General features: G+C 38.7%; 2 protein-coding genes across 2 annotated transcripts in view; both read right to left on the reverse strand.

Moving 5' to 3' along the window:
- tmem265 (transmembrane protein 265) overlaps positions 1-12,180 on the reverse strand; it is a gene marked incomplete at its 3' end in the record, with an annotated part of 435,019 nt that overhangs the window by 251,490 nt on the left and 171,349 nt on the right. The gene's annotated exons all lie outside the window — the stretch shown is intronic.
- LOC308301434 (sorting nexin-12-like) lies at positions 2,640-8,017 on the reverse strand. Its single transcript, XM_080745424.1, has 4 exons — positions 7,819-8,017; positions 6,660-6,755; positions 5,308-5,432; positions 2,640-4,967 (listed from the first exon to the last, which is right to left on the reverse strand). Exons 1-4 carry the CDS (start codon positions 7,981-7,983, stop codon positions 4,865-4,867), a joined length of 489 nt encoding a protein of 162 aa, XP_080601550.1. The 5' UTR covers positions 7,984-8,017; the 3' UTR covers positions 2,640-4,864.

Raw genomic sequence — 12,180 nt, forward strand, 5'->3', positions numbered from 1 at the left:
TACTGTCTTCCTCCCACAAAACCATGTATTCTAATCTACAATGTAAAGGCTACATCATATGAACGCATACTAAGGCTAAGCCTGAGGGGTCAACTCTTACATTTAATTTTTTTTAATTACAAAAATTATACCCAGGCATGAATACCCAGCACATCAAAATAACAACACTGAAATGATGTATCACATACCCTGAATGTCGGATGTACGTCGTCTTCGCAGGAAACGTGGAGAACTGTGTTGCAACAGAACATCTACTGGGGTTCTGGCACTGGACGATATTGTCAAGCATCACAGAGACATGATTACGTGAAGACACTCCCCTTACGTTTACAGACAGCATAGGGAACATGGTTGCAGTTCTTCACAGCATAAATCGGAACCCCAATAACATGTTTATAATAACACATCAAAAGTAATTTAAATAGACAAACTAATCAGTAAACCAATTCTACTGTTCTCAGGATTTTACTTTGTAGGAGCTGAAAGAATGACTAAGTCTAAGACTTAGTCATGAAGACATGAATGAAATTTGTGACTGGCCTACAAATTTTGTCTTAATTGCTCTCATTCTCCTTTTGTGTGCTTTGTTCCAGGTTCCCATAACACCAGTCCATAGTGTTAATTCAACTCAGAAGACTGCACAAATGGAACATTACAGCCTGCTCCAGTTGGTTCCATTTGTACACTCTACAAAGTTAAATTAACACTAAGGATTTTGCTGTGTAGGTCTGTTAGTTCCTCTCTGTTGTAAGGAACCCAGAACAAAGTGATGCTTTGGACTCAACCCAGCACATGAAATAACCTTTTACTTACAAAGATTGCTGCACCCCAGACTCCTTTTGCATTGAGTTAAATGTGTATTAGAGTTTAAAGAAATAACAGTAGAAACAGATAATTGGATTTATTTTAATCAAGTAGTATGTTTAGAAATTCTCAGTAGCGTGTATAGCATGTGATCCTATAGCATACAGCTGTTATGTTTTGTAAAAAAGAATAAAAAAAAAAGAATAAAGAAAACATTAATACAAATTCAAATCATTAAAAAAGCAATATATTTGAAAATGGAAAAAAAGAAAGTAAAGAAATGATGTATAAAAATAATAGGCAAAGCTGAAGTGATCAACAGCTTAATCAGTTAAACAATATTTTTACTCTTTGGTCGAGTATGAAGCTGATGATCAGCATTTCCAGTAATCATATTTAAGGTTATACAAAACATCATCTGACTGCCATCTGCAAAACTATTAAGAATAATGAAATACAACAAAACTAAATGACTGGCCATGTTCCAATGTTTCATGTTAGTACTAATAATTGTCCCACTGACTTATCCTGAATGTGATTCAGGTGTAGACTCAAAACAAAACTTTTATCGATGGTTCAATTATAGATTCCAATCAACAGTTAACCTCTGTTTACACCCAGTCATTCTCTATTGATTATTACTGCTATTTCTTTCTCAGAAATATTTATTTTGAATGTCTGGCCGAAGTGATAAATTAAGCTTCCACAGATCCTACACTTGGAGGGCCAAATAAGGTATGTTTGCTCATTACATTGTATGTGTTATCTGGTGATGTAATGCATACAATTATTAAACACTCATACAGGAATTCTTCTGCAAGGTCTACTGTACAAAAAAAATGGATGTTTAATTACGTAATAATCCTCACAGAGATCAGACATGCAGTTGCGTTATAACTGACAGCTGTAGGTGGGTGGAGAGAAGTCATGAAATAGGGCTGAATACACCTCATTACTTGTCTATTGGCTGCCATAGGCAAATCCTATTTTATTTATTTACCATTCACGTCCGTTCAAAGTCTTTCCTTTGAACGGACGCGAACACAGAGAAGAAAAAATACAGCCATGATGATCTGTGTGCAAGCTATGGTCCATAGAAAACTGGACGCGTTTTTGACCAAACAATCCACGCGGGAAAAGAAGCAGAGATAAATCCATGTTTCTGCAGCGGGTTTGTATACAAAGCAATGGGAGCCGGAAGTCCGCACAATACTATTTCCGCCAGGAACCATGGAAAAACATTTTTTTTTTTCGCTCACTAGCGGCTGCCGCAGCGCAGGGGCTATCAGTTACCATGGTAACCAGTTAATACGGCTGTGGAAGTGTTTGGCAGCGTACAGTAAGTGTTTTTAACTGCTTTAACTAACTGGAGTCCCCCAGATGTCTATATACTACTATACTACGTTTTTTCCCCGTACACCAATTATCTTTGGTAAAAATATCCAATCTACAAGCTCACATGTTGCGAGCTTGTACATCAGCTATTTTAGCCGAATGTTTACTCCGGAATATGGAGGATAGGGTTCATGAGGTTAAAAAGAGAAACATATGACCCGTCATGTCACTCTAGTGATTTATTTTTATTTCATGTGTCGTCGACACATTGTGAGCTTGTAGATCAGAATTTTAGATCTGCAAACTCATTGCTCTGTTGGACGAGCAATGAGAGATCACATGACCACTGGCTACTGAATAACTGTTTTGGCATCTACTTGTGCATAGGTTACATTTAGAGACCGGCCGATGGAAGATGTTTGGCTCCGATGCCCATGTTCCGAGTGCTATACACCAAGGATTACCGATGTTTTTCTATTTGAAAACAACAAACTTATAAGCACATTAACAGAACTTTATTTCATTTAACCACTTAAGCCCTATTCCACAATGCAAAAAACAATTGCCTTTAATAAGTAAGTAATAAGCTTGTAGATATGCTATTTTTTTGAAAACTTTCAAATTCTTTTGAAAATGTTTGCCTGCAATGCTTCCCTTGTTAAAAAATCATAGATCAGCTGCATAATTGCCGATAACAATGTAAAAAAAAAAAAACATCATCATTGTCTGTTTGACAGATACATGTAAGGAATGTGTACAGTACAGGTTTCATAATGTGTCATAGGAAGTAACATAATTGGGGCGTAAGAGTCACAACATGAAAACCGGAATAAAACATGCTCAAATTTCCTTTAGTGTAAAACTGGGCAACCAACCTACCAACTGACTAAACAATCGGAAACAAAGTGACAACAAATGGAAAGTTGACATCTGACAGACAGATGTTTAGAACTTTACCTGTTAGGGTTGAACAATGGAGTTAACATTAAGGGTTTGTAGTCTTAAGTGTTTGTAGTCTTAACTCCTTGACATTGTTCTGTAACACATTTGTTCCCAAACTGGGGTCCAGGGACCCCAGGGGTCGTTGGCCGGTTTCCAGAGGTTTTCCAGCAAAATGAGGAACAGTTGTGCCCCATTTTCCTTTTTAGCCATTAAAAAAAATAGATGATCTACAAGCTCACAACACGTCCCTGGCACAATACTTGTCAAATAGCGGTCCACTGCCAAATACATATCAATTTGGGGTTCCTTGACATGAAAATCGTTGAGAACCACTGCTGTAAAACGTATGTTCTGCAATGCAGGTTTTGCAATATCCTGTTTGTACAGCATATGCAAGTCCTGTGTATCCGTATATGCTGTAGGCATATGCGGTGAATGGATGGATTGATGGTACACAGTAAAAGCCTCAGTGTTAAGTTAAAGAAAAACATATTTTTTCCCGAACCTAAATCATCCACCAAGTCTGATGTGAGGAATCAATAATAATCAATTGGCAAAAGAATACCTCATGGGTTGTTCAACAGGGGGTCCGAGATCCCTAGGGGCTCGTCAGAGTTATTATAGGGGGGCAGACACATTTCTGTGCAAGAAGGTTTTTGGTACCCCCACAAAATGTGTCTTAAAATATACATTAACATGAGTCCACCATAGCAAAGATAATGTATAAACCACCAAACATAAAACAGCCATGAAAGCTGCACAATCTCTCAATACTCAAAAGAAATTGAGGAGGCAATTAGCTAAATGTGGCGAACTAGCTTTAACATTCTCTTATCAAATTCCATGGAAGGTTTTTCAATATACAACACAATTATACAGTATTAACAGTATATATGTAACAGGGATCCCTGGTATGTCTTTCTTTCAGACAAGGGGTCGTTGGCCTGTAAAACGCTGAAGACCAAGTGTTTTTTGCTATGTCAGCATTTTGCAAAGAAATACACAGAAGACATGGGGCATTTTTGCCACACTTTGTTATTGATCCGGCATCAGACAGGGTTCCCACACATTTTTAACAATGACATTTCAAAACTTTTCCATAGCTTTACCTAAGTATTTTACCCCATTTCCAGGCCTATAGCAATCATACGGTGCGATAATGAGACTCTAAAGACAGACAGACTTGAGTGAAGGTGTCACGTGACAAAAAGAACAGAACAGCTAACAACGTATCACATAGAACTGCATTTTCACATGTTACATCTTTCATGTAATGTTGGACAAAAACTATGTCAAACTATGACAAAAACGTTGGACAAACTTTTCATTTTTGTTTTTTCATTAATTAACACCCTACATGATCATATTAGTACGGCATCACACAAAAGCATCAAAAGTAGCAGATCCACAAGCTTGAAATGCGGCACAAAGCGACACGTTTTGGGCTTCTACTGTAGATCTGCTACTTTGCTGCGATTTTCCAAATTATTTAATTAATTTCAAAATATTTCCTGGAATTTCATGACTGTGGGAGCCCTGATCAGAACAACGGTAGGTTAAAAATCATGAAACTATTCCATTTGTAAAACCTCAAGAGTTAACGCTAAGGATTTTACTGTGTACCAATTACCAAAGGAAATCTCTCTGCCAAAGGAAATCTCTCTGAACCTCCTACTTGACTATAAGGGTGTTTGTTTGTGAATCCTGAGCTTCATGAGCTGGAGGTACAATATAGCCAAGGACATGGGAGCGGTAACTCCTACACTGTTCAACCTCCACCCTCCTACTGACTTTGTTTCCCTGGGATGTAGTTCCGGTCAACGTCCTCCTCCAAGAGGAACATGTGTAGGCATCGTTCATTCTGAGCCAGGGGATGGCCAGCAATTCTGGTAAAGAACATGACAATTGCACAGGCTTGTTTAGTTCCCTATTTTAAGTAGTACAGGAAGAATATAGAAAAAAAATAAGGGCTATCAGGAAGTACAATTTAAGAGTGTTTAAGACATTTGTAATAATGTCACCTACAATACAATTTAAGACCAAACTTGTTTTCAGTTTATCACTTGGCAAAACTCAGTTAAATGGACCTTATACAGAACCTTTTGAGGAATCCATCCTCTCAGTCTCAGATGTTCCTAATCTATACTTACAGTAACTTGCAACATTGGATATGAAAATATGTAATTAAATGAAAGACAAAATACGATGAAAATAAACTGCGTGCACCTGTTGATAAACTGCTCCAGACCTGCCCTTCGCTCTTCAATGAAGGACTCTTCAAATATCCCTTCATCTCCGCGGAAAGGTAGCTGTCTCGTCAGAGCTTTACCAGGGAGGGATGGGACCACAATCTGTAGCAAACAATGTAAACATAATGTAACAAATTATTCTTAAATTTAACTGTTTATCTCCCACTGAACAATATCTAATCAATTTCATTTTCATGCTGAAATAAAATTAAATGCAATTTCCGCCAACATCTAGATGTAAAATTTGACTTTAACAGTTTTTAACCAATTTGTGATTATGAAATATTGTATAAATCTACAGTATCTATCGCTTATCGTATTTCTAATAATAATATAACATTGTATAAATCTATCTATCGCTTATTGTATGACGTAATTCTTTTACATTTCGAATACATTTATCATTGTTATATAATGATATCCAGTGCTTTTTGCGACTGTTGCGACTGTAGGTCACATCGTCAGTACGTACGTATCTCTGTAACGCCTACATATGTATGGTTATTCAGGGTTTGATATTTTATTGTTGACTGTTACGCTCTGACATCACGCTCTGATATCACTGTGATGTCAGGGGAACCACAGTTATAGAATTCCTTTTATGCCCATCAATATTAAGCCAATATCTGTGAATGCCAATATATAAACATATCAGTCTAACCAAGTATAGACTATACATGTCAGTCAAACCAGTGAGGCTGGTTCTACTGACAGGGATCTCCATATATGGACATAAAAGGGATTGTATGTATGATGTCAGACGTCATAGGACTTTCACATAACGAGTAACCGAGTAAGCATGTCTGGGGTCTCACAGCACACGGTTGGTTCTACAGACTCCAACTTTTGCACACGGATAGCTCCAATTTTTGCATATATCCTTAGATGCGTCCCCTGCCGTAACTGTACTTGCACAATGTACAGTAACTACAGTTGTATGAAACAACTTCTTTTTTTCTTTTTTTTTTGCCGCCGATCCGATACCGCCGAGGGATATCCATATATGGGTAAATGGTCCAATATATATTAATAAAGGATAAAACAAAATAAAAGTTCATATATGGGCATTCCCAGATGATACCGTTAGGGGAACCACAACTAACAAAATCCATATATGGTCATTGGTCAAGACAGATAAAGGGCGAGGTCTTACTGGTTTATATTACTAAATCTGTTCTCTCTGTCTTTTTCTTTTATACCTTTGTTTTGAAATAATTAAAGGGAGGGTAATTCCTCAAGGGTTGCTGAAGGTGAAATACATTTTGACGATGATCCCATAATAACTAAATAAACTGTATTAAATGATCTCTATACTGCATGATGTCATACCTTGCTATCTCTTTCCAGCTCATTCTTCAGCCACTCAAAGTCACTGTACCTTCTGTGCACAGTGGACTCTTTCAGTTTGAAAACGGGTAGGTTTGTCTAAAACATGGAAAAGAAGGAAAGTCATTTCAGTTCAATGTAGTACCATACAAAATTAATAATGACATTTGAGGTAAGGAAGTAAAGGAACTATGGTGCACTGCAAATTACAAACTTCTAGCAAAGAACCAAACTCAAAAACACTTAAAGGGATATTCCACTTTCAAAACAACTTTTGTTCATTGTATCGTCTAATCAGGCTTTTATGAACACCCTGAACAGTTTTTAATTTGCTTGATTCAATATTTAGATATTTGATGTAAATGTTATCAGGCCCTCCAGGCCCAGGGCCTCTCCCCATACACACCCATTGTAACTTCAAGCTCCATTTTAACCATGATATACTTCAAGCTCCATTTTAACCATGAAGGAGTTTGAAGTTACAATGGGTGTGTATGAGGAGAAGCCCTGAATATTGAATATCTAAATATTGAATCAAGCAAATTAAAAACTGTCCAGGGTGTTCATAAAAGCCTGATTTTTTAAAGTGAAATATCCCTTTAATTGACAGTATGAACAAATGACATCAAGGATGTAGCTGTTGATCAATGTGCCAAATAAAACTTAGAACAATAACAGTTTAACAGAGTGTGTAACATCATGCACGTGACCCCAAGTGCTTCCCCCTGAACAGGAAGCCACCTTATCCTTAAGATCATTCTCTACTGTCAGCTTGATTGTGGCTAAACCTACTTATTATAACTCTATGGGCTAAACTGGGTCATTCACACATGCCATAATTAACTTGGAGGAGTTGGAGCCAAAACATAGGCCTACACTAAACAAACATACGGGTCTTATCCCCATGACTAGAAACCAAACAGGAGAGATTTTAACAAATTGAGGGCAAACATTTGCTTGCTACACGTTCTTAATCTGTTATTGTTTCAAAGTATGTTCATGTTTCAGTGGAAAAAAAGTACATTTTACCTGACATTAACATACAAACCGTCCGGTATTTACTTAACAGAAAGATCATGTCCTTGAAATACCCCTCAACTTTAGGTAACCACCGCAACAACTTGTGCCCGAGTCCGACAGCGGCGAACTGAACAGAACTCACCCGCATTCTCACGTCATACGTGGTGTATCTGGTACGACCCACGCCCACGGTCTGTGGATTAGAAACATCGATTTCGAGAAAATTGCTCGGAGCTCCATATGCGTCCGTGAGATCCTGGGGTTTGGAGTTTAATCGGCGAGTGTCTACAAAGGTAGGATCAGACATGATGTTTTCTCGTCTCAAGCACAGACAAGTCAGCTGCTGCTGTTCTCTGCAAGAAAAGAGTTCCTGCTTTGCAGCCAATGGAAATCCAGCAAAGGCGGCGCGTGTTGAACAGAATGCAATGAATTCCTTCCTTTCTGTTCTGAATTCCAATAGCAGTAGGTGTCCTACCCGACACCAATGCCTGTGCCTTTAATATGAATTATTGTGTGTAGGCTGGTCATGCAGACGCAGTAACTAGGTATAATTTGTCACATAAATATTATTCTCCTTTTGCACATTTTATTGGGTGCATAGTCATTTATTTTGTACATAGTTATTTGCATAATTATTCCAAACCACTATGGGCAAACTACTATGGGCCAAAGAAACTTCGGCGTTATCTAATTAAAATATAACTTTATTATTATTATTATTATTATTATTACCATTACCCTTATTGTTAAACACCCATCATATAACTTAGTTGTTGGTATTTCTATTGTGGCACAGGCCTACTTTGAACATTTCCTAAATTAAAAGAAAGAAAGAAAGATAGAATATGAATGTATCAATATTTTAAAGTACCGGTAGTTTAAAAAAGCCTTTTGGTGAAGTGAACTAGGCCTATCCTCAAAAAGTGAATGTCTCAGATAATCCACACATCAGAATATCTTTCTGAAATCCATCTGACTGCTATTCAAAGATATTGTAGCCTAATAAAGCCTATATCCTATTATTGAAAAAAATATATAGTAGTAGTAGGCTAGTAGCCTATACCAACATTTTAGTTTCTTATGTATAAATAATCTCTGGGTGGGTGGATTGTGGACCAACAGTGGACATCACAAAGGCACACAGTGGCACTGGCACCGCTCAGATCTGCACACTAAAGTTGGCACAAACACTGTTCAGGGTTATGGCATGGGAATAGTCTCACCAAAAACCTTAACTGACCCTTTTAAATAAATTCCCACCCATGTTCTGACCCCTCTTCGCGCCCATTGGTTGCTTGTTGCTTGATTGGACAAAAATCCTCTCTCTCCATCCACCGACCACCTTTGAACAAACTTGTTTTTCAGTTGCCTTACATTGATAGGCCTATTAAATGCATACATTTTTAAGTTAAACGTGGCCTCAGTAAAAAGGACATCTCAGGTGCAGTAGGCTATCGTAAATGGCCATAATGTGTTTTCAAGTTTTTTAGCTAAATCAACCAGAAGGAGAAGGAACTAGAAGCAGTACTCTTCTTGCCTAGCACGGCCAGACAATCCACCCATGTTAAAACAAGGTGGGGATGTATATACTGCAGTTAGTTAGCTGCATTAGTATATAGTCTGGCCAAGCCAGGCTAGTACTCTTCTAAGCACAGGTCTCCGCCAGGTCAGGTAGGCCTATAGGTTACTCCTCCTGGTGGCGCTATAATAAGCCAATGTGAAAAGGGTGCCATGTCTTCTTCAGGCTTTTGCGGCAATCGGACACTGTAGTCATGATTTGAGGCATTTTGTTCCAAAGCTTCATGGCACTAGAACATGCCTGTTAAATACTACTAAGAAAAGACTGTTATTCAGGTTGGAACTAGGATCCGCCACAGTGGTGTCCGAGTGGACTTAAACCGGGATATCTAACGATAATTATGGTCAAGGTAGTCAAAGGTTTGTGCGGTACAAAGATATCTGAGTTGTAAGGCCAGATATCTTGGCAACTGAATATGAGTTGGTTGAGGTTGGAGTGTCCTTGAAGATCCATGGATGGTCTTGTAAGGTAGAATCCTGGATAGGTCTGTGTCCGATGTCCTGTTGTCCAGATGTCCTGTGCAGAGAAGAGTCCTGTTGGAGATCCTGGGGAGCGCTGTTGGATCTCGCCTTGTCTGGAGAATGCGGGCCTTTACTGTATACTCTTCGACTGAGTGGGTCGAGTCAATCCTGTGATGTCAGAGTGAGTCAGCTATATTATCCATATCTGGAGTCCGTGATGTCAGACGTGGAGGTTCAGCCAGCTCCATATATTGAGATCCATGATGATATTAATCTCCATATATGGAAATCCATGTGTTATACCAACTTAGAAGGTAACAAACCAGAGGATGTGGAAAGCCTTCGTAACAATGCCCATGTGAAAAATGTGGGTCAGAGGTCCTGAATTGGCATCCAGGGAGTGTGTGTGCACAGTTTGGCTGCAACCGGGCCAACAGTGCCGGAAATTAGTTGGTAACAGACGGACGGACACACAGACGGACGGACAGACAGGGTGCAAAACATAGACTCAGCCATGCCTTTCGGCCTGGTGGAGACAACCAGGGTGGAAAAAGGCCTGTTGGTTGGTTGATCAGGGACCACTCGCATAGCCAGACAATATCACTGCAAAGGGCAATTTAAATTTTTCTTTGCAATGGCAGATATGTCTGGCTAAGCGAGGTTAGGCTGACCAGGTGGTCATCAATATGTCCGTACACAGACAAATGTGTCCCTGGCAAAGATTTGGCCTTGTCCGTGGCTAATTTTCTTTTTACTCACCATTTAAATGTTCTTATTTTTTTATCCGGGCCCAATTACTGAATGTTAAGTCTCCAGGTATTCTTCAGAATATGTATGTATGACACTGTACCAGTCTGTCATTCCACTAGGTTCTCAAATGTAGGCTATTATTTGCAAGGACCCCGATAACTCATAACTACAAATGGAACTCTCAGAGGACAGACCTGTTATGGTCATTCAGGGCTAGCTTTCTGTCCTCTCTGCTAGCTCACTTTCCATCAAAAGCCAGCATGGCCTTGACCCCTGAGGCTGACAATGCGTAAGGCCAAAGCTCCACTGCAGCTATATTGGGCGTTGCGTCATCGCAGGGAATGTAGCCTTTTTAATCAATGAAGGGTGCTCCAATGCCGACGTTGCGTTGCGTTCGGTGGCGGCGTCTAACCTCAAAATTCGTCCTGGGTCATTTGTTGACGCCCCGAAGGCTGCAGTGGAGTTTGGGCGTAACTTGCTCAGTAGTGGTAGTATTACAGCAATGTTTTACACTTTTACATGGCCATAAACCATAACTCTGTGCTCAGCGCAATATGGGACTAGATAGGCCATATTGCAGACTGGAAATATAGTTATATAGTATATATATATATATATATATATATATATATATATATACACACACACACACACACACACATATATATACATAATTAATAAGTAATTAATTATTTGGTACATGGGTGTTTTCATGGGTAACAAGTCTGTTCGCCCTCTCGGCTGTTCGCCCTCATTTTTTCCGCCGGTCTCACGCTCACTGCGCTGACCGCTCGATGAGGCTGTACTGTACTTAACTGTACAAAAGTACAATTTTGAGGTATTTCTTTTTTTACTTTACTAGTATTTCCAATTTTCAATACTTTTACTTCTACTCCACTAAATCTCAGATCCAAATATTGTACTTTAACTCCACTACAATTAGCCTATTTAAAAGCATAGGTTTTAATGTTACGTTTTAACTAAGGCTGGGACTTTAACTGATTAATTGCGAGTAATTAATTACAGAGAATTAACGCGATTAAAAAAAATAACGCATTTTAATCGCACTTAGTTTTTGCACCACAGAACCTTCAGTTTCGGGCAATGCACCAACCAAGAAGAGACAACAAACGCAAAGGGAGAAGTAGCCGATCAGAGCGCTTTGCTTGGCCCAGTGGATGCGAAATTGAGATTTAAAAAACTCACTTGTGGATTCACTCGTACAACAAAATGTGTTTTACTTGAAAAAAAAAATGCTTCTCAGGTCAAATATCGATGTGCGATTAAAATGTGATTAATTGCGATTAATTAATCACAGAGCCTGTAATTAATTAGATTAAAATTTTTAATCGCATCCCAGCCCTAGTTTCAACATTACGCCAGATAGACGCCCGGGGCTAACGGCCAGGAGGGCGAACAGACCTGTATTCTTTTTATGTAGCGTAGATCAGCTCAATATAGGACTCGATTTGAAATCTAGTAAAACATAGAATAATTAGTAAGTAATTATTTGGTACATGTTTTTATGTAGCTAGACTACTATATGGAAGTAGTCTAGAAGTATATTTGACACCAAAATTACAATCCGTTCTAGAATCTAGGTTATATGATGTAAGGATAACTTTGATTTGGCCTACAATTTGACAATGTGGTCGTTTATGACGGAGATCTTTTTGTATTGGGGGTTTTACTGCCATTGGGCAACACATTGGTC

The sequence above is a fragment of the Nannobrachium achirus genome (assembly GCF_963921795.1).
Source record: "Nannobrachium achirus genome assembly, chromosome: 17".
Classification (NCBI taxonomy): domain Eukaryota; kingdom Metazoa; phylum Chordata; class Actinopteri; order Myctophiformes; family Myctophidae; genus Nannobrachium; species Nannobrachium achirus.

Coding starts and splice junctions, on each gene's coding strand:
- LOC308301434 (XM_080745424.1), bottom strand. CDS start 7,983: ATGTCTGATCCTACCTTTGTAGACACTCGCCGATTAAACTCCAAACCC. Junction 5,433..6,659: donor AGCTGGAAAGAGATAGCAAG/GTATGACATCAT, acceptor TGTTTGCTACAG/ATTGTGGTCCCATCCCTCCC. Junction 4,968..5,307: donor CTGGAGCAGTTTATCAACAG/GTGCACGCAGTT, acceptor GTTCTTTACCAG/AATTGCTGGCCATCCCCTGG.